The 22027-nt window shown below is 42.2% G+C and overlaps 2 protein-coding genes across 5 annotated transcripts in view; one reads left to right on the top strand and one right to left on the bottom strand.

The window, feature by feature from the left end:
* Window positions 1–22027, bottom strand: part of MED23 (mediator complex subunit 23) — a 111853-nt gene that overhangs the window by 4650 nt on the left and 85176 nt on the right. The window contains exon 28 of one of the 3 annotated variants that reach the window (XM_050949451.1): window positions 634–754. The exons of the other annotated variants lie outside the window; for them this stretch is intronic. Coding sequence (XP_050805408.1) covers window positions 634–754 — 121 coding nt within the window. The remainder of the gene's footprint in view (window positions 1–633; window positions 755–22027) is intronic. 3 annotated transcript variants of the gene reach the window in all.
* The window catches only part of ARG1 (arginase 1), a 75684-nt gene that overhangs the window by 26961 nt on the left and 26696 nt on the right, over window positions 1–22027 (top strand). The window lies entirely within an intron of this gene.

The following is a 22027-nucleotide window of genomic DNA, read 5'->3' as shown; positions in this document are numbered from 1 at the left end:
CTGGTCTCCCAGCCAGCAGCCACCACTCTCCAGGTACCCAGCTCTGAAGGCTGCACCATCATCATCAGCAGTGTAGAAGTAAGGGTAGAAGTACCGCAAGCCCCCCTACAATAACTCTGCAATCTTCCCACCCCGCCAACAACTCCTTTTTGGGCCACGACCCCTACAATTACAACACTGTGAAATTTCAGATTTAAACAGCTGAAATCACGAAATTTACGATTTTTAAAATCCTATGACCATGAAATTGACCAAAACGGACCATGAATTTGGTAGGGCCTTACCAAAGGAGAGCTTTGGGCAACCTTAACTAAAGGCTTAACTAGCGCAACCAGTCCTGTCTACAATGTATTATGCTTACACTGCACGAGTGAAAAAGTGTGTGTATATATTTAACCTGATGTTTAATTACTTTAAATGCTAAGTTCATTGTATATTAAAAAGTAATAAATTTTCAATAAGCTGGTGGGTTCGCTCCCTTCAAGTAGCAAGCTCCATGAAAGCACAGGGTTCTGTTCACACAGAGCTCATTGCAGTACTAAGGCTTTAATTTCAAAGATTTCCCCCTGCTTTTGAGTTTCAAAGACCAGACAGAATTAGACTATAAAAGCCAGGACAAGAGCTATATTTTACCTCTATCATACATCGTGTCCTCTCTTGCTGAAACCGCTGTAGAAAAGGACCAACAAGGTGGTAAACATAAAGTAACTGGAATTCTGTCTTCACTATGGGTATCAAGACTTCAGTGAGGAATCTGCAGTATTTCAAACAGGACACATCACTATTTTGTACATTTATCTTATGTTAAAAGTAGTCATGCCACATTCAATATGATCGTCACTCATTAGGCTCAGACATTCATGACTGCATTTAAGGTTTCTTGTTCTACCTCAGACGGGTTGGGAGTGACAGCATTTTGCTATGGTGGAAATTCCGTCAAAGTGTTTCATCCTCCCCTAAAATCCAAACTTGAGTCCTCATGTTAAAAATGACTGAACACTTGCTGAATAACACTCACAGAACTGTACTCAGTATGTCAGCAAAACTAGCCAGAGGGATCATGACTGAGCTACGAATGGTTCACACAGTCCCAAGGACTAGAAGCTGCATAGGCTCACTCAAGATCAGCCTGCAGAATGAAAGGAAGAGGCAAATGCAGGCCTCTTGGGTAGTGACATGGCACTAAATCACTGAATAGGGTCACCTGATTGTCACTAGTACTTCATGCCGTCTCTCACTTATGTAGACAACGATAAAATCCAGGACAGAATATTAAAAGGTGAACTGAAAAGCTAAAATGGAAGCTGAGTTAACACCCCCCGCCCATGCTCTGAACACTCTCATTAATAACGCAGTACGGAAACACATTTTAACTAAACTTTTAATAAACTGCAAGGTATGAAATGCTACAAGTTCCTGGCTTGCTAAAGACATCTCCAAGTATATCACTGCAATGTCTGCGTTAAAGCATTTGCCCCACTGGCAAAAAATGCTACATACAAAGATTAAAGACAAAATTACACAGAGTTGATCATAATGGATGACGTTAAGCAAGTGTACAGCCACTGCCACTATAAACTGCAGCCAAACTGTAATGAGTAAGGAAAAACCAAACACAAGCTAAATGAGATAACATTTGCTTTACATCATACTCTGAAGGCTACCACACACTGGTGGAGAGCCCAAAGATATAGATAAGAGAGACAAGAACCAGCTTAAAAACCAGAAAACCCTACCATCACCCATGTTTTAGAGGATTTTTTATTACTCATTCTGATTTGCTTTCTCTCTCTGCCACACACTTCCTTGTGTACATATTGGACATGTTGTATTGCTGTACACAATACAGACATGGTGTCAAAAGTGTACTTTAAATTATCAGTTACTCATTATACATACTTTGGAATGAGGGAATGTTGGCCAATGCTAGAATGGTGCCACACAGCATGTTAGGATGACCAGAGAGCAAGTGTGAAAAATCGGGACGGGTGTGGAGGGTAATAGGAGCCTGTATAAGAAAAAGACCCCAAAATTGGACCGTCCCTATAAAATCAGAACATCTGGTCACCCTATGGAATTTTGCATCTGGCCAGGAGGGATTTTATAGTACTGTATACAGAAAGGTGCTTACCCTTCCCTTTATGTTTATAACACTGCTGATGAGCAATGAGCCACTTCATCAGCTCTGGGGTGGGGAGCCCATCTATATCTTGCTTATGTTTGTAAGTCAATAACTGTCCTCACACCAGCCTACTGAAAGCCCTGTGATCATTCTCCGTCTGCCTCTACATTTGTTGTTTAGGCTGCCCTTTTTGCAAGCCTCTGTCAGCCAGATATCCTCTCTGTTGAAAGGATGATTTGCCCTTCTTCCCCACCTTAGGGCTTCCACCTTCCTCCTTCCTATTGCTGGGGACAGCCGCTATCTTTTTTCCTTTGGGATTAGAGAAAGTGCCCCTTTGGAGTTCATAGCCCTCCCTTAATTTATTCTCTATCTCCTGGAAGGCAAGAAGATGGCGGTCAAAGGATCCCACCACAATTCTGAGGGGTGGTACTATACCCTGAACCACAGCATCCTTAAATTCATCAGTGTCCCAACCAATGTCACTCGCTAGTAAATACAGGAGTTTTTTCCTTCCTAGGTAGCACTCCGGTCTCTCCTCCGCCTTTTGTCGTTCGGAGTAAAATTGATCTAAGAGGCTACTCCTGGGATAGAAAAACTGATATAAACCCATATATATCTGAATAGGAGTCTTCAAACTGGTTGCCTGGATTTCAACTGGGAGACCTAAATACTCCTCCGGTCGAACACATTATCTCACTACAGCTGCCACATCTCCAACTACCAGACTGGGGATGGCTGCAATCCTTGCCATCCAGTCTACAGTGGTTTCCCTTGTCAAAGGGCCCAGTGACCTCCCCAGGACCCGCACTTGCACAGGTGAGAACACCTTGCTCTCTCTTCTTGTCTCTCCACCTTGGTTGGTGTTTCCATCCCAAGTCACCACTGTTGTGGTGACTGGAGCCAAGGGGACTGACTCCTTCATTATACCAGGAGATGATGATATAATCTCCTTTTTTATAACATTCCCGTTTTTATCGGTCTTGGGCATACACCGAGACTACCATGGCTCTCCTCACTGTCACTCTCTGTGGAGCTGAGCTTCAGCAGGAAAGGATCAGCCTGGAGGGCCCTGATTTTCCTTTTGAGTGGGCCAATCAAGCTCTAAGTCATGTTCCTTTCAAGCATATGCTATAAGGAGTTTAGGAGAAGGCTTGGCATGGAGCTAACTGACCCAGTGCTATGTAGTGAGCGTTAAAAAGGCATATGGACTATTGTATATGTTGCTGTTTATGTTGTCCTTAATCACTGTCTTAGGGAAAAGCTTTTTGAAGATTGTGAGAGCTGTGTCATAGATGAGCCAGGCCAGTGGCACCATGATTGTGTGACTTGGACTTCAAATGATATAAACTGCAAGCTCCGGGTCCTGTGTGCCGAGCTGTATTTGGAAAGCTTATTAAACACTGTTATTGCCATAGGTTATGCTATGCAATGTCTGTGCCTAACCCAAGAACATTTAGCACAAGAGATGACCTTGACAAATGCTGTACGATTCAGTGGAGACCCTGACTGTGTTTTAAAGAAAATGACTGAACTGGAAGATGCCTACTTTCAGCGTTATATCGACCAAGTAACAGAACCCTGCTTAACAAAAAGATTTGTAAGAAACCTAAAAGGATTAAGTGAGAGAATGGTGAGGGGACAAACAAGTGATATAAAACTTGGTAGCTGTAAATAAAAAAAAAATCTATTGAAAAGGGCTTTGTGACTAACTGTGTTTCCGTTAGAAAGTCTCTGTGGCCCTTAAGTGAGCTAAAAGTTTTAATGGAGCATCCGATTTATTTTCAAGGAGCTGTAGGTCTTTTACATTAAAAAAAAAATAGTTTGTGAGAACCTAGCTCTTGTGTCTTTGTGTAAAAGAGACCCAGTTACAGCAAAAAGTTGAAATGTATATTGTAGAATCTTCTGGGTGGGAGGGAATCCTAAAACTGTGCATTTCACCACCAGGCCAAGGTAAAAACCATTTTCAACTGTAGTTGTGCTTAATACTGTTACATTAAAAAAAAACAGAAAAACTTCACGTATTATACAGGTTGCATAGGGATTTGGGGGTACTAACTAACATTTTCGCTTCTTCTTTAACCCAAAGGCCCAAATACACATTGCGGGAGGAACAGAGCAACCATGTGCCAGCAACCCTTTATTCTGTGGTAGAAGGTAACGTTCTGCCTTTGGCTTTATTTAAAAGTATTTTGTTGCAAACTGTTGGTTTTAAACTGCTGGGGTTTTATGGCTGCAAAATGATGGTATGGAGTGTTTCAAACTAACAGAGGTTTCTGTGCAAAATGTGTTTTTAAAAGTTGTTTTTTATTCTGCAAAATTAAATGTGTTTTTAAAAATGTTTGTGGGTTGTTTTTTTTTTAGTAATAGAAATAAACTCAAAATCTGTGTTTGTTGTACAGCCTGAAAGGGATTATTTTGTTTTAAAGCTGTGCCTATTTAAATAGAAAAACACCCTAATGAGTATTTTATTTTTTAAGTTTACAAGACCATTTCATGTATTTTATAATAATAATATTGTCTGCTTCATAGTACGGTCAAATCATGAGAGATCTTTAGACCAGAGTGTTACCAGATTTGCCCGTTACTTTGGGGTATGCTCATTTATTAAGGTTAATCTTTTTTTGGGGGGGCAGTTCTGTAATTCTATTAATGTACTGCTTGCGTCACTTGTGTTTTCATATGGCGCTCTACTCCTCCCTTCTGCAAGTCCCCTAACGATGGAGCTATCCTGCAGGACCTAGGTTCCCCAGGGCTGGGTTCCTCCAGCCCCAGAATCAGATGAGCGCGCGCGCACAAACACACATACTAACAAAGCAAGTCTGATTGGACTGGATCAATCAGCACTCTCAAGCTTATATGCCACAGGTACTGCACCTGAATAGAGTAAGCCTGAGCAGGCTGGGTTGAACAACACTTCCAAGCTGGCATCTTCATATGTCACAGGTTCAGCACGTCCGTATCCCCACTTTCACATCACAATTGTTCTGGTAGTAACCCACTAGATGGGTCTCATCTACTTCTGATGACCCTCACAGAGTCTCACTCTCTCCATATACACCTCTGTACCTCTCCACTTCTCCATATACACCTCTGCACCTCTCCAGCCATTCCGCATAATTGAGGTTCCATTTCAGCAAGTAGCTGTGGATATTCTAGGTCCTTTCTCAAAAAAGACATCCAGAGAAAAACAATACATACTAACTTTCATGGATTTTGCCACCTGATGGCCGGAAGCAGCACCTTTAAGCAACATCAGGGCTAAAAGTGTGTGCCAGGCATTAGCAGACATTTTTGCCAGGGTAGGTTGGCCCTCCAAAATCCTTACAGATTCGGGAACTAATTTCCTGACAGGGACCATAAAAAATCTGTGGGAAGCTCATAAGTGAATCACTTGGTTGCCACCCCTTACCTCCTTCAAACCAATGGCCTGATGGAGAGGTTTAATGGAATTTTGGGGGCCATAATACGTAAATTCGTAAATGAGCACTCCAATAATCGGGACCTAGTGTTACAGCAGTTGCTTTTTGCCTACAGGGCTGTACCACATTCCAGTTTAGGGTTTTCACCATTTGAACTTCTATATGGCCATGAGGTTAAGGAGCCATTACAGCTGGTGAAGCAACAATGGGAGGGGTTTATGCCTTCTCCAGAAACTAACATTGTAGACTTTGTAAGCAACCTACAGAGCACCCTCTGAAACTCTTTAGCCCTTGCTAAAGAAAACCTAAAGGAAGCTCAGGAAGAGCAAAAAATATGATAAACATTCCCGACAGCGGTCCTTCAAGGTAGGAGACCAAGTCGTGGTCTTAAAGGCACTCCAGACCCATAAAATGGAAGCATTGTGGGAATGACCATTCAAGGTCCAAGAGTGCCTGGGAGCTGTTAACTATCTCATAGCATCCCCCACCTCAAATATAAAGCCTAAGGTATACTATGTTAATTCTCTAGAGCCATTTTATTCCAGAAAATTAAAAGTTTTGCAGTTTACAACCCAGGGAACAGATGACATGGAGTGGCCTGAAGGTGTCTACTATGAAGGGAAAAGTGATGGTGGTGTGGAAGAGGTGAACCTCTCCATAACCCGTGGATGTATGTAACTACAGCAGTTCAAGGAGCTGTGCACTAGCTTCGTGCCAATGTTCTCAGTCACCCCAGGATGGACCAAACAGGCATACTACTCCATTGACACAGGTAATGCTCACCCAATTAGAACCACACCATACTGGGTGTCTTCATGCCAAAACTGCTATAGAACGGGAGATTCAGAACATGCTACAGATGGGTGTAATCCACCCCTCTAACAGTGCATGGGCATCTCCAGTGGTTCTAGTTCCAAAACCAGATGGGGAAATACTCTTTTGCATGGACTACCGTAAGCTAAATGCTGTAACTCATCCCGACAACTATCCAATGCCATGCACAGATGAGCTATTGGAAAAACTGGGACATGCCCAATTCATCTCTACCTTAAATTTAATCAAGGGGTACTGGTAAGTACCGCTAGATGAACCCGTCAAGGAAAGGTCAGCCTTTGTCACCCATGCAGGGGTGTATAAATTTCACCCAATTAGAACCACACCATACTGGGTGTCTCTTCAAGCCAAAACTGCTATAGAACGGGAGATCCAGAACATGCTACAGATGGCTGTAATCCACCCCTCCAATAGATTAATAATATTAATATTACTGGAGTAATAGTAATAGGATGAAATTTAATACTGAAAAGTGCAAGGTCATGCACTCAGGGATTAGTAATAAGAATTTTAGATATAGATTGGGGATGCATTAGTTGGAAGCAACAGAGGAGGAGAAGGACCTTGGGGTATGGGTAGATCACAGGATGACTATGAGCCGCCAATGTGATATGGCCGTGAAAAAAGCTAATGTGGTTTTAGGATGCATCAGGCGAGGTATTTCCAGCAAGGATAAGGAGGTGTTAGTACCGTTATATAAGGCGCTGGTGAGACCCCACCTGGAATACTGTGTGCAGTTCTGGTCTCCCATGTTTAAGAAGGATGAATTCAAACTGGAACAGGTTCAGAGATGGGCTACTAGGATGATCCGAGGAATGGAAAACTTGTCATATGAACGGAGACTCAAAGAGCTTGGCTTGTTTAGTCTAGCCAAAAGAAGGCTGAGGGGGGATATGCTTGCTCTTTATAAATATATCAGAGGGATTAATATTAGAGAAGGAGAGGAATTATTTAAGCTTAGTACCAATGTAGATACAAGAACGAATGGGTATAAACTGGACACTAGGAAGTTTAGACTTGAAATTAGATGAAGGTTTCTAACCATTAGAGGAGTGAAGTTCTGGAACAGCCATCCAAGGGGAGTAGTGGGGGCAAAAGACATATCTGGCTTTAAGATTAAGCTTGATAAGTTTATGGAAGGGATGGTATGATGGGACAGCCTAATTTTGGCAATTGATCTTTGATTATCACCAGATAAGTATGTCCAGTGGTTGGTGATGGGATGTTGGATGGGATGGGATCTGAGTTACTGCAGAGAATTCTTTTCTGAGTGCTGGCTGGTGAGTCTTGCCCACATGGTCAAGGTTTAGCTGATCACCATATTTGGGGTCGGGAGGGAATTTTCCTCCAGGGCAGATTGGCAGAGGCCCTGGAGGTGTTTCGCCTTCCCCTGCAGCGTGGGGCATGGGTCACTTGCTGGTGGATTCTCTGCAGCTTGAGGTCTTCAAACCACAATTTGAAGACTTCAATAATTCAGGCATAGGTTAAGGGTTTGTTATAGAAGTGGATGGGTAGGGTTCTGTGGCCTGCTTTGTGCAGGGGGTCAGACTAGATGATCACATTGGTCCCTTCTGACCCTAGAATCTATGAATCTATGTGCTCCCTTTCAGGTTGCAAAATGCACCTGCCACCTTCCAAAGACTTGTAGATGGTCTCCTAGCAGAATTGGGAAAATCTGCAGTTGCCTACCTTGATGATGTGGCCATTTTTTCTGATTCATGGGTGGAACACCTGAAGCACCTGGAAAAAGTCTTCAAGCACATCAGGCAGGTAGGACTAACTGTTAAGGCTAAAAAGTGTCAAATAGGCCTAAACAGAGTGACTTATCTTGAACAGCAGGTGGGTCAAAAAACTATAAACTCCTTACAGGCCAAAGTGAATGCTATCCAAAAGTGGCCTGTCCCAAAGTCAAAAAACCAGGTCCAATCCTTCTTAGGCTTGGCCGGATATTACAGGCGATTGGTACCACACTACAGCCAAATCGCCGGCCCACTGACAGACCTAACCAAAAAAACCAGGCCAAATACAGTTCAGTGGACTGATGAGTGTCAAAAGGCCTTTCACCAGCTTAAGGCAACACTCATGTCTGACCCTATGCTAAGGGCACCAAACTTTAACAAACCATTGTTAGTAACCACAGATGCATCCGAGCATGGTGTGGGAGCAGTTTTAATGCAGGAAGGACTAGATTAAGAATTCCATCCTGTCATGTTTCTCAGCAAAAAACTGTCTGAGAGGAAAAGCCACTGATTAATCAGCAAAAGGGAATGCTATTCCATTGTGTACATGCTGGAAAAGCTATGCCCATACGTTTGGGGACGGCATTTCCAACTACAAACTGACCATACTGCGCTAAAGTGGCTTCATACCACCAAGGGAAATAACAAAAAACTTCTTCGATGGAGTTTATCTCTCCAAAATTTTAATTTCAAAATACATTTCAGAAGCTTCTAACTAAGTGGCTGATGCACTCTCTTGTGAAAATTTCCCAGAATCAACTGGTTAAAATCGTCTTTGAAAGGTAAAAAATATTGTTAGTTTTTACATAATCAGTAGTATATGTAAAGGTGCATGTGTTTTATTCATCTGTTTTTTCCCAAAGTTCTAGGAAGAAATCACAGCCAGTGTGGTCCAGCACTATCTATGATTTGCGGGGGGGTGGTGTCATAAATAGTTAAGGTTTAATTCCTCTTTTACCTCTAAATGGTTAAGAAGCTCACATAACCTAGATGACACCTGATCAGAAGGACCGGTAAAAAGATAAGATACTTTCAAAGAGGGAGGAGGGAAAAAATCTTTTGTCTGTTCTGTGTGCGCGCTTTTGCCGGAGTAAAAGATCCAGAAAACAACCATCTAACCCTTGTTTAAATTAGTGAGTATTTAGATAAGAAAGTGGTAGACTTCTTTATTTTTCTCTTTGTCATTCTGCAAACATAGAGGGAAAATCAAATTCGGCTTTTGTGTAACTTTAAGGTTTTGCCAAGAGGAAAATCCTCTGTGTTTTGACTCTGTTGTCTGTGAGATCATCTTGCTTTTTAATTTCACAGAGGTATTCTTTTCACCCTTTTTCTTTAATTAATAGTCTTCTTTTAAAAACCTGATCAATTTTTGCTTCTTTTTAAGATCCAAGAATTTTGGATCTGGGGTCACCAGGAATTGGTGGGGGGGATTTTCTTAAGTCTACCCAGAAAAAAGGAGTATAGAGACTTTGGGGAGAGAAATTAGTCAAATACTGCCAGGAAATCAGGGATAAGGACTGGGTAAAATTGGGGGAAAGCAGAGTTCCCAAATGGCTCTCCCTCAAACTTTTTTTAAAAACATTTGATGGTGGCAGCGACTGTTTAGCCTAAGCTGGCAAAAATAAGTTTAGTGGTTATTCATGCAGGTACTCCTATCTGTACCCTAAAGTTCAGAGTGGGTGGGGACACCGTGACACCTCTTTAGCCTTTTAAAAAAATTTTACAGAGACCTTGGCCTGGAACTTTTTGGCAGCCATATGTTTATCCCCATGCACTGTCCCCCCTCTTCTTTACACCTGAGTGGATGTACCCTTGAGGGTGCCCCTTGTACCCAGCCCCTTTCCACGAATAGTCATGCCTGCTTAGAGCCACCCTTTGGAAAAATTGAAGTATTTTCAAAAAATCACCCGCCAGAGCTTTTGCATTTTTGATGTAGTTTCCAGCCCTCTTTTCTTTTAGAACCCCTGAGGAACAGAGTCCATCAGTTTTCTGAATGAGGCATTATACTTTTCCCAAATACTAGAATATGGGGGAGCTGTGAAGAGCTTACGGTGTTGGGAGAGTGGTTTGTCAGTCCTTGGTTTTTTATTTACAACCCCTAGAGCACGTGCTCCGGGTTTGTGAATGTGGGCGTTTTCGCTCACAGTTTTCTCAGGGCTTGGTGTGGTAGTGGCTGCTGGGGAACTGGAGTTGTGTTTGCCTGGTTGGTTTTTACTAGAGTCTTTTGTTTTGTTCTTGGGTTTGACGAATATGAGGATTGGACTGTCCTGATACTTCATCTGCACTCTTGTGCTGTTTTGTGCTGGCATTGTTAAAGGTCTCAAAGCAGATTCCTGGTTCTTTGGCAGTTCTGGTGGAGGTGTCCCTGTAGCTCCAACTACAGCATTGTTAGGAGAGCTGCACTTGCCTGATTAGGGGGAAAAAAAAAACATTTTCCAAAACTTAATTTCACCATCTTTCTTACCCACGCCTATGTATTTACTTAAAATACTGAACCTCATAAAATAACCAAACCAATAAGCAAAATATATTTAGTGGGCTTCATCCATCCATCAGCCATTGATGCTGGTGAATTTTCCATTTCAGCTGTTTCTTTCCTTTTTCTTTTGAGCTTGTTTACCTTTGGTCTAAGGCTCTCTCGTGTTTTGACTGTACTGTGGAGCAGACAACATTATTATTTAAAACAGACAAAACGGTCTTGTAAACTTAAAAAATAAAATACTCATTAGGGTGTTTTTCTATTTTAAAAGTCACAGCTTTAAAACAAAATAATCCACTTCAGGCTGTACAACAAATACAGCTTTTGAGTTTATTTCTGCCACTTAAAAAAAACAATAACCCACAAACATTTTCAAAAACACATCTCATTTTGCAGAATAAAAGCCAAACAGTTTTAAAACCAACTTTAAAAAAAAACATTTTGCACAGAAATCCCTATGAGCTTGAAACATGCATACCATCAACTTGCAGCCAGTAGTTTACAACCAAGAGTTTGCAACAAAATATTTTTCAATAAAGCCAATTGCAGAAAGTTACATTCTACCAGAGGATAAAGGGTTGCTGGCACATGGTTGTTCTGTTTCCCCATCATGTGGGTTTGGGCCTTTGGGTAAAGAATAAGCAAAAATTTTAGTTAGTATTATTCCCCATCTACATCAAACCCCTATAAACAAACAACCCATTTTAAAAACAAATCACATTTTGCAGAGTAATAAACCCTGTTAGTTTGTAACAAACATTTGGCAACCATGTGCTTTTTTTTAAAGTATATCTATGTTTTGCACAGACCCCTATCTCTCACACACAAAAACTAGCAGCTTTAAACAAACCCAATCAACAGTTTGCAACCAAATACTTTTAAAAAACCACACCTATGTCTTGGATAGACCCCCATCTCTTTCTCACACACAAACAGCAGCTTTAAACACATCCAACCAACAGTTTGCAACCATACTTTTAAAATGCCCACCCTTATCTCTAACTTAGGCCCTTGAATCATGAACAATTTAAACATTAAAGCCAACTCTTTTAAGACAAACAACCCGTTTTTTTTAAAAAATATTTTTTTGCAGAATAAAAACCAAACTGCTTTTAAAAACCAATTTTTAAAAACACATTTTGAAACCCCTATTAGTTTGAAACATACCATACCATCAGTTTGCAGCCATAAAACCCCAGCAGTTTAAAACCCACAGTTTGCAACACAATACTTTTCAATAAACTCACATGCCTTTTAAAGCCAATTGCAGAAAGTTACCTTCTACCACAGGATAAAGGATTTCAGGCACATAGTTGTTCTGTTTTGGGGCCTTTTGGGTTAAAGAAGAAGCAAAAATGTTATACCTGAAGTTTTTTTTTTAATTTTATTTTAACAGTATTAAGCACAACTATAGTTAAAAATTGTTTTTACCTTGGCCTGGTGGTGAAATGCAGCCTGTTCCATGCTATACAGATAACACTTCAATAAAGATAGGTGATAAACCAATAAAATAAAACCCAGCAAGATCTTATTAAAGGGGATAAGGCAAAATGCCATGTTTATTGTGAATACAGAAAGAATCAGAGTAAGCAATCAGCTATAGCTATAACATCTCATTCACTCACACACACAAGTTCTGCAAAGTTGTTATAGTTACCAACCTAGGAGTTGCTCCTGCCAAGTCACTGGCCAGGTGGGCTGGACAGGAGGGTGGAGCAGGGCCTTGTCAGATGCGCATCTGAGGCTCCTGGAGGTTGGTTTGCAGAATCAGACCCAAAGTCTTCAGTCTTTAGGGTCTGTTTTTATAGGATTTATCCTCATACAAATTTATAGGGTCTGTTTCATTATGCTGTTCTAAGTAATAATCAATCACTGTTTTCACGTTTGAGGTGATAGTCAATCATGCAGATGGCACAGCAATAATGAACTGACAGTATGTTGTTATCTTGTTCCTCGGCTCTTTGCTCCTTCATCCTCCTTAGGACAAGTATGCCCTCAGGGTTATCGGGCTTTCTCGTCCACCGCTTTCTTCAGCCAGATGATCTTAGTTTAAGGCTGGCACCTCAACCTTTAGTCTTTCATTCCCCATTCAATCATATATACATATAATCACACTCCAACGTATATCCTTTCACATCTGCATTTTAATCACCTACCCATCCTTTAACAGAACCATTCTAAAATCAGTGGGACATGGCAGACTTCAATAAGTCTATTCATCCCACTTGTTATATCTAAAAGGAAACAAACAAGATAAGAATGCAAGAGTGGGGGGTTCACAAATCTTATTCTGGAGTTTAGGAAAACAAAGTTGTACCATCAATAAAGAACAACTGTTATTCTGTTACTTTTAGAACAATTTCTTTGTCTCTGGATGTGCTTCGACAATTAACACTGAGGGTATGGCTACACTTACTGTTTTGCAGCGCTGGTAGTTACAGCTGTGTTCGTAAAGCTGTATAGGGCCAGCGCTGCAGTGTGGCCACACTGACAGCTACCAGCGCTGCAGTGCGGCCACATTTGCAGCACTTGCAGCACTGTTGGGAGTGGTGCATTGTGGGCAGCTATCCCACAGAGCACCTCGTCCCATTTTGGCGCTGTAGCTTGTGGGAAGGGGAAGGAAGTGTGCGGGTCTTTCCGCTTCCTGTTCCAATGCCCCGTGGTGCTTTGCTACACATTCCGAGCACTTTGGCGGCATTGTGATTCTGCAGAGCTATTTCTGAGATTTTTGCTATAAATGGAGCCTGAGCTGCTGAGGACCTTGCTGATGAATGTTGCCAGCACATCACGCATGGCAGTGGAGCTATTCCTTCAGCTGCAAAGTGACAGTGAGGAGTCAGACGATGATATTGAAACGCCTGATGCTGAAGACACTCAATTGCTTGTGGCAGTAACAGACGTGCTCAAGACCGTGGAACGGCGCCTTTGGGCTCGGGAAACCAGCACTCAGTGGTGGGATCACATCGTCCTGCAATTCTGGGATGACGAGCAGTGGCTGCAGAACTTTCGGATGAGAAAAGCCACTTTCATGTCACTGTGTGCTGAGCTCGCCCCTACCCTGCGGCGCAGGGACACGAGATTGAGAGCTGCCCTGCCAGTGGAGAAGCGGGTGGCTATTGCAATCTGGAAGCTGGCAACTCCAGACAGCTTCCGATCGGTGGCGAACCAGTTTGGAGTGGGAAAGTCCACCGTTGGAATGGTGCTGATGTAAGTTTGCACAGCCATTAATCGCACCCTGCTAAGAAGAACTGTGACTCTGGGGAACGTGCAGGACATTGTGGATGGCTTTGCAGAAGTGGGTTTCCCTAACTGTGGAGGGGCAATAGATGGGACGCATATTCCTATTCTGTCACCACCGCACCTGGCATCAGAGTACGTTAATCGCAAGGGGTATTTCTCCGTGGTTCTGCAAGCGCTTGTGGACCACAGTGGGCGTTTCACTGACATTTACTCAGGATGGCCTGGAAAGGTGCACGATGCACGCATCTTTTGGAACAATTCCCTGTTCAGGAGGCTGAGGGCCGGGACTTTTTTCCCAGACAGCAAGATCACAGTAGGGGACGTCGAAATGCCCACTGTGATCCTTGGAGACCCCGCTTACCCCTTAATGGCATGGCTCATGAAACCGTATACAGGGAAGCTTGACAGGAGCAAGGACCGGTTCAACTACAGGCTGAGCTGGTGCAGAATGACTGTGGAGTGTGCTTTTGGCCGTTTGAAAGCCCGCTGGCGTTGTCTTTATGGGAAGCTAGATTTGGGGGAAAGCAGCATCTCCGCTGTTATATCCGCGTGCTGTACCCTCCATAATATTTGTGAAGGGAAGGGTGAAAGATTCAGTGAGGAATGGACCTCCGAGGTTCGACGCCTAGAGGATGAATTTGCACAGCCAGAGAGCAGGGCTACTAGGGAGGCCCAGGAAAGGGCTTCAAGGATTAGGGATGCTTTAAGGGAGCAATTTGATGCTGAGAGCCAACAGTAATGTTTGGTGCCTTTGCTGTGCTTTGTTCTACCTTGTGGTACAATATTTACCACTTCCTGCAATAATAAAACGTATTGAAAAAGACATAAAATCCTTTATTCCACATACAGTACATAAAAGGCAAGGGGGGTTAGGGTGGGGGACTGTACATTCAGAGGTTTGAATATGTCCTATTTGGATTACTGTTCAATGTCTGCTGCACTTCAGGATTACTATGCTGCAGGGTAATGGGGGTGGAGTGCACAGGGTAAGAATTATAGTTATCAGGGCTGGTAGATGATCGTACAGGTGTTGAGGGCAGATAGGGGTAATAAGAAACTGGCTGCTGGAGAAAGGTGTTTTGTGCAAATACTGGGGAACAAGAAAGAGAGCTTTGGGAGGGCTGTGGGTTACCATGGTACATATCTGCCTGCATGGCTACGAGAGACTCGAAAGACTCAGTTTGGCGAGCCAGGAGGCTTATCATCTGCTTTGAGGTTTTTTTGTTAGCCAATTCCTTTCTCCTGCTTTCTGTTTGCCTCCACTCATGCATTTTCTCTCTCCATTCCTGTGTCTTCCTACTTTCTCTGTTGTAGTGATTCATAACTGATTTGATCAATTCTTCTTTTGATTTTCTGGGATTTCTTCTCAAGTTCTGCAATCGACGTGAGGCCGGTGATCCGGCTGCATTAGTCAAGGTCACTAGAAAAAAGAAAGATAGAACCATGTAATACACAGAGGCTACATTGTTTATTATCACACAGTGAAGGAGATTTTAGACTTTTGGTAGCATCCTTCGCACATACCTCACATAACACAGAGAGGCCAGGGAAGCTAAGTCATGGCGAGCAATGGGGTGAGTGGTTTTCCCCCGAGTTCCCCTTGGGAGGGGGAATTGACCGATGGGTCACTGGGGTTTATCTGCACTGGGTACAGAACATAGCTGGTGTCCTATACAGGGGACAGTAGTGAACAGGAAGGTGGTGAGCTGCTGGCAGGGGGGGGGTCCGCGTTAATGCAGTCCTGCTGGTGAGGGGGGGGAAACGCACAGCTGTGCTGGCTGCCTGCCGGGAAGGGTGGGGGAACACCAGAGCGCACCGCAGTGCTGGATGCCTGCTGGGAGGGGAGGGGAACACCGGAGCGCACTGCGGGGATAGCTATGTGCTGGGAGGGGGGGGGAACACCCGAGCGCACCACGGGGCTGGAAGCCCACTGGGAGGGGGGTGGGGGAACACCGGAGCGCACTGCGGGGATAGCTACGTGCTGGGGGGGGGGGGGAAACACGGCTACCCCCTGATACTAGTCCAACATAGTTACCATTATTTAGTAAGGACAGCATGGCCAAAAATTGACATTATATAATATATATTTTCAGTGTTAAAAACAGGGAGCATACCTCCTCTTGCAGTCCAGCAGCAATTCAGGAGAGTTTCTGTTGAAAGAGGACAGTCTCCAAAAACTGAGGTTTCTATACCATCCTAACTCTTTGTTTCAAACAGACTTCAAAAGTCTGTAACACTGCTATACAGCCAAAATGCTTCTGAAATAAATGTAGTCCAACTTTACTAATTCTGGGTCACTGAGAATGAAAATGATGCTTAAAATTGTTGATTGGCTCTAGTTTTCAAGATATGCTATTGGGTCAGTATATATGACCCTTGACTTGGGAATGGCGGAGGATAAGTGAGTTATAAAGGGAAGAGATCGCAATTTAAACCAAAAATGACTAAAATACATCTTTGACTGGATCTATGAATAAATCTATGACTGGGTTTGGACAGTAGTTGCTTTTTAGGCAAAACAATGAATGATGCAATCTGAAGCTGGTATTGCATCATACATATGAATTGCATCCTGTTATTCCTAGAAGTCATGGATGATGCAATCATAACAAAGCTTACATCACTCTGCTGAACAAATTGCCCTATATCAGTTCTAGAAATCATACAGTGTTGTGCTCTCTTATTTGTCAGTGTTTGATTTTGCAAAGGGACACATTTCTGTTTAGCCAAAGTGAGCAGAGATGCCTCGTACTTGTGTAAACAGTGTAGATAACTTCTGCTATGTTTGTGGTGAAGTGACTTTTGCATCACAAAAGCGCAGTATAACCACTATGGTTAAGAAAGACTATCACCTTTCTTTTGGCTGCAAAATTGGAGATCAGGACAAGAGGTGGGCCCCACACATATGCTACAACACTTGTGCAACAAATCTTCGCCAGTGGTTGAACAGGAAAAGGAAATCTATGCCTTTTGCAGTGCTAATGATTTAGAGAGAGCCAACAGATCATACCAGCAATTGTTCCTTCTGCATGGTGCCTCCAGTTGGCAAAGGTGTGTCAAAGAAGAAAATGTGGACTGTGCATTATCCAAACATTCCATCAGCTATACGCCCAGTACCCCACGGAGGAGGACTGCCGGTTCCTGATGCACCAGAATCATTCTCACTTGAGTCAGACGAGGAAGAGGAAGAGGAGGAAACTTCTGGTCCTGAACCATCAATGTCACAGGACCCACATTTTCTCTCATCCTCCTCCTCTGAACCACACCTCATAACACAAGGTGAACTGAATGACCTTGTCAGGGATTTGGAACTACCCAAGAGTAAGGCAGAGCTGTTGGGCTCCAGACCACAGCAGTGGAATCTCCTGGCAGGCTATCAGGGCAAATGGAGCCCATCAATGCTTGCAGACTATTGCTGGGCAGTGACAAGAGATGCTCCATTTAATGAATACAAGAGACAAGCCAAGAAGCGCCGAGTAGACACTGAATAGGACTAAACTATGTACATAATAGTTTTTTGCCTTTTGTTTCATAATAAATTTTATTGATATAACCCTTTTGCTGATTTTTAAAGTGTTCCATAAACAGGACAGGTGAAATATTATCATGTAAAGCAACCATAAACACATGAAAAGACCTAGGTTTACAATTTATGATTAAAACTCTACTACCTACACAATATACATAGACATAAAATGTAAAAACTTAAATATCTTAGAAACAGTAGCCAATCAGTTGTTTTAATTGTCATATATGAATTCAGCACATCAAAATACATAATAAATAGCACATTTTATCTCTGAAGCAGACGACTTCTCAAAAATTGTAGACCACTGTAATTAGCAGGTTGACTCAATCACCACAACTCTGAATTAATAGGTACTTAAGGACTTTAGGCACCCCTCCCCTAACATTCCCTTTTGTGATGTGGGATGGGGAAAATTAAATTTGTTTGCACAACTAGGCTGCTTTTGGCTATTTTTTTTTCCTTTTAGTTAAAATACATTTTTCTGTAGGGCCTTCTTACCATATTAAACAGTAAATCACCAGTCCTTTGTTACTGTATCCATTCCTAAATGGGGGCCCTTTGCAGATATCAATGTCTTGGGGCTGGTTTGTTTGTTTTTTAAACATGTTTCTTTCACACTTAAAATCTGGGGGCTGTTTTTGAAATAAAATGGGTGTATCACAACCATTGTGAGCAGCCTAATAATACCCATAGCTTTTAAATGTTTGATGGTCTTTAGAGCAAATGCTTGTTCTAAAGTATTGTGGTGGTTTGAGAACAATTGAAATATTTCAGTTTTGGGTTAGACCCTGGTTTATTTTTTGTAAATATGGTATTTTAAACTTTTAATGACTTTAAGTTGCTAGAAAAAGAGTGACCCATAGCGTTCAACCAACTCCTGGGTTATATTTAAACTGTCCAATAGAGTTCTACCAACTACAGGGGTTCTATTTAAACTGTTCAATAGCATCTGTGAATTTCTGAGGTTTTATTTCATTTCATATTAATCAAAACTCACCATTCTCACCCTACCACCTCCCTTACTGTGGGTGCACACCCATCAAATTTAATTACTGATCACTAATACATTAACCTTGATGGCACCCTGGACCCATCTAGAGAGCCTTCTGGGGAATTTTCAAAATCAGACTCTGAGTGAGAATCATCACCACCCCACAGGTCGGATTCCACCTCCCCATTTTCAGACGAGCCAGTTTGAGAGCTTCCAAGAAGGGGCAGCTTTTTGGTTTTTTATCTTTACAAGACTGTTTCTTGTGTTTTATAATAATAATGTTGTCTGCTCCATAGTACGGTCAAAACATGAGAGATCCTTAGACCAGAGTGTTACCAGTTCTGCCCGTTACTTTGGGGTATGCTCATTTATTATCGTTACTCTTCGGGGGGAGGGGAGGTGTTCTGTCATTCTATTAATGTATTGCTTGTGTCATTCATGTCTTCCTATGGAGCTCTACTCTTCCCTTCTGCAAGTCCCCTAACGATGGAGCTATCCTGCAGGACCTAGGTTCCCCAGAGCTGGGTTCCTCCAGCCCCAGAATCAGATGAGCACACGCACACAAACACATACACTAACAAAGCAAGTCTGATTGGACCGGGTCAATCAGCACTCTCAAGCTTATAGGCCACAATACTGCACCAGAATAGAGTAAGCCTGAGCAGGCTGGGTCGAACAGCACTTCCAAGCTGGCATCTTCACATGTCACAGGTTCAGCACGTCCCTATCCCCACTTTCATGTCACAACTGTTCTGGTAGTAACCCACTAGATGGGTCCCATCTACTTCTGATGACCCTCATGGAGTCTCACTCTCTCCATGTACACCTCTGCATTTTCAAGGTCACTTGGGGGTTCCTCTATGGGACCATCATCAGCATCTTCGACATCAGATGCTATTTGAGAGTCAGACTCTGAGGGGCTTCCGTGAGAGTCATCAGGAGTCACCCTGGACCCATCTAGAGAGCCTTCTGAGGAATTTTCTAAATCAGACTCTGTGTGAGAGTCACTACCACCCACAGGTCGGATTCCACCTCCCCATTTTCAGATGAGCCAGTTTGAGAGCCTCCAGTAAGGAGAATCTTTTTGTTTTGTTTTTTCCTCATTACCTCTTCAGTCTTTTAAAAAAAATTTACAGCAACCCTGGCCTGGAACTTTTTGGCAGCCATATGTTTATCCCCCAAGCACTGTCCCCCCTCTTCTTTACACCTGAGTGGATGTACCCTTGAGGGTGCCCCTTGTACCTAGCCCCTTTCCACGAATAGTCATGCCTGCTTAGAGCCACCCTTTGGAAAAATTGAAGTATTTTCAAAAAATCACCCGCCAGAGCTTTTGCATTTTTGATGTAGTTTCCAGCCCTCTTTTCTTTTAGAACCCCTGAGGAACAGAGTCCATCAGTTTTCTGAATGAGGCATTATACTTTTCCCAAATACTAGAATATGGGGGAGCTGTGAAGAGCTTACGGTGTTGGGAGAGTGGTTTGTCAGTCCTTGGTTTTTTATTTACAACCCCTAGAGCACGTGCTCCGGGTTTGTGAATGTGGGCGTTTTCGCTCACAGTTTTCTCAGGGCTTGGTGTGGTAGTGGCTGCTGGGGAACTGGAGTTGTGTTTGCCTGGTTGGTTTTTACTAGAGTCTTTTGTTTTGTTCTTGGGTTTGACGAATATGAGGATTGGACTGTCCTGATACTTCATCTGCACTCTTGTGCTGTTTTGTGCTGGCATTGTTAAAGGTCTCAAAGCAGATTCCTGGTTCTTTGGCAGTTCTGGTGGAGGTGTCCCTGTAGCTCCAAATACAGCATTGTTAGGAGAGCTGCACTTGCCTGATTAGGGGAAAAAAAAAACATTTTCCAAAACTTAATTTCACCATCTTTCTTACCCACGCCTATGTATTTACTTAAAATACTGAACCTCATAAAATAACCAAACCAATAAGCAAAATATATTTAGTGGGTTTCATCCATCCATCAGCCATTGATGCTGGTGAGTTTTCCTTTGCAGCTATTTCTTTCCTTTTTCTTTTGAGCTTGTTTACCCTTGGTTTAGAGATCTCTCATGTTTTGACCATACCGTGGAGCAGACAACAGTATTATTATAAAACAGATGAAATGGTCTTGTAAACTTAAAAAATAAAATACTCATTAGGGTGTTTTTCTATTTAAAAAGGCACAGCTTTAAGACAAAATAATCGATTTCAGGCTGTACAACAAACAGCTTTTGAGTTTATTTCTACCACTTAAAAAAAACAACAACCCACAAACATTTCAAAAACACATCTCATTTTGCAGAATAAAAACCAAACTGTTGTAAAACCAACTTTTAAAAAAACATTTTGCACAGAAACCTGTACGTTTGAAACATGCATACCAAGAGTTTGCAGCCATAAAACCCCAGCAGTTTACAACCAAGAGTTTGCCACAAAATACTTTTCAATAAAGCCAATTGCAGAAAGTTATCTTCTACCAGAGGATAAAGGGTTGCTGGCACATGGTTGTTCTGTTTCCCCCCATGTGCGTTTGGGCCTTTAGGTAAAAAATAAGGAAAAATTGTAGTTGGTATTATTCCCCATCTACACCAAACCCCTATAAACAAACAACCCGTTTTAAAAACACATCACATTTTGCAGAGTAAAAAAACCTTTTGGCTTGTTTTGTTTCAAACTAACACTTGGTAACCATGTAGGTTTTTTTTTTTAAACTTATGTATAAGTTTTGCACAGACCCCTATCTCACACACACAAAAAGTAGCAGCCTTAAACAAACCCAATCAACAGTTTGCAACCAAATACTTGTAAAAAACCACACCTATGTCTTGTACAGACCCCTATCTCTCTCTCTCTCTCTCTCACACACACACACACACGCTCAAACAGCAGCTTTAAAAACACCCAACAAACAGTTTGCAACTTTTAAAAAACCCACCCTTATCCCTAAAGCCAACTAGGGTGACCAGACAGCAAATATCAAAAATCAGGAAGAGGGTGGGGTGTAATAGGAGCCTATATAAGAAAAAGACCCAAAAATCGGGACTGTCCCTATAAAATCGGGACATTTGGTCACCCTAAAGCCAACTCTTTTAAGAAGACAAACCACCCCATTTAAAAAAAAATCTTTTTTTTTTCAGAATAAAAACCAAACTGCTTTTAAAAACTAACTTTTAAAAACACACTTTGCACAGAAACCCCTATTAGTTTGAAACACTCCATACCATCAGTTTGCAGCCATAAAACCCCAGCAGTTTAAAACCAACAGTTTGCAACAAAATACTTTTCAATAAACTCACATGCCTTTAAAAGCCAATTGCAGAAAGTTACCTTCTACCAGAGGATAAAGGGTTGCTGGCACATGGTTGTTCTGTTTCCCCCCATGTATGTTTGGGTCTTTAGGTTAAAGAAGGAGCAAAAAAGTTAGTTAGTATTACCCCCAAATCCCTATGCAACCTGTGTAATACTGAAGTTTTGGGTTTTTTAATTTAACAGTATTAAGCACACTATTAGTTAAAAATGGTTTTTATCTATGCCTGGTGGTGAAATGCAACTTAAAGTTACTGGTTCCACGCTAAACAGATCACACTGCAATAAACATAAGTACCATTATTTAGTAAAGGACAGCATGGCCAAAGATTGACATTATATAATATATATTTTCAGAGTTAAAAACAGGGAGCATACCTCCTTTCG

This window comes from Gopherus flavomarginatus, chromosome 4 (genome assembly GCF_025201925.1).
Source record: "Gopherus flavomarginatus isolate rGopFla2 chromosome 4, rGopFla2.mat.asm, whole genome shotgun sequence".
NCBI lineage: Eukaryota > Metazoa > Chordata > Testudines > Testudinidae > Gopherus > Gopherus flavomarginatus.
This window is presented reverse-complemented; position numbering and strand designations above follow the sequence as displayed.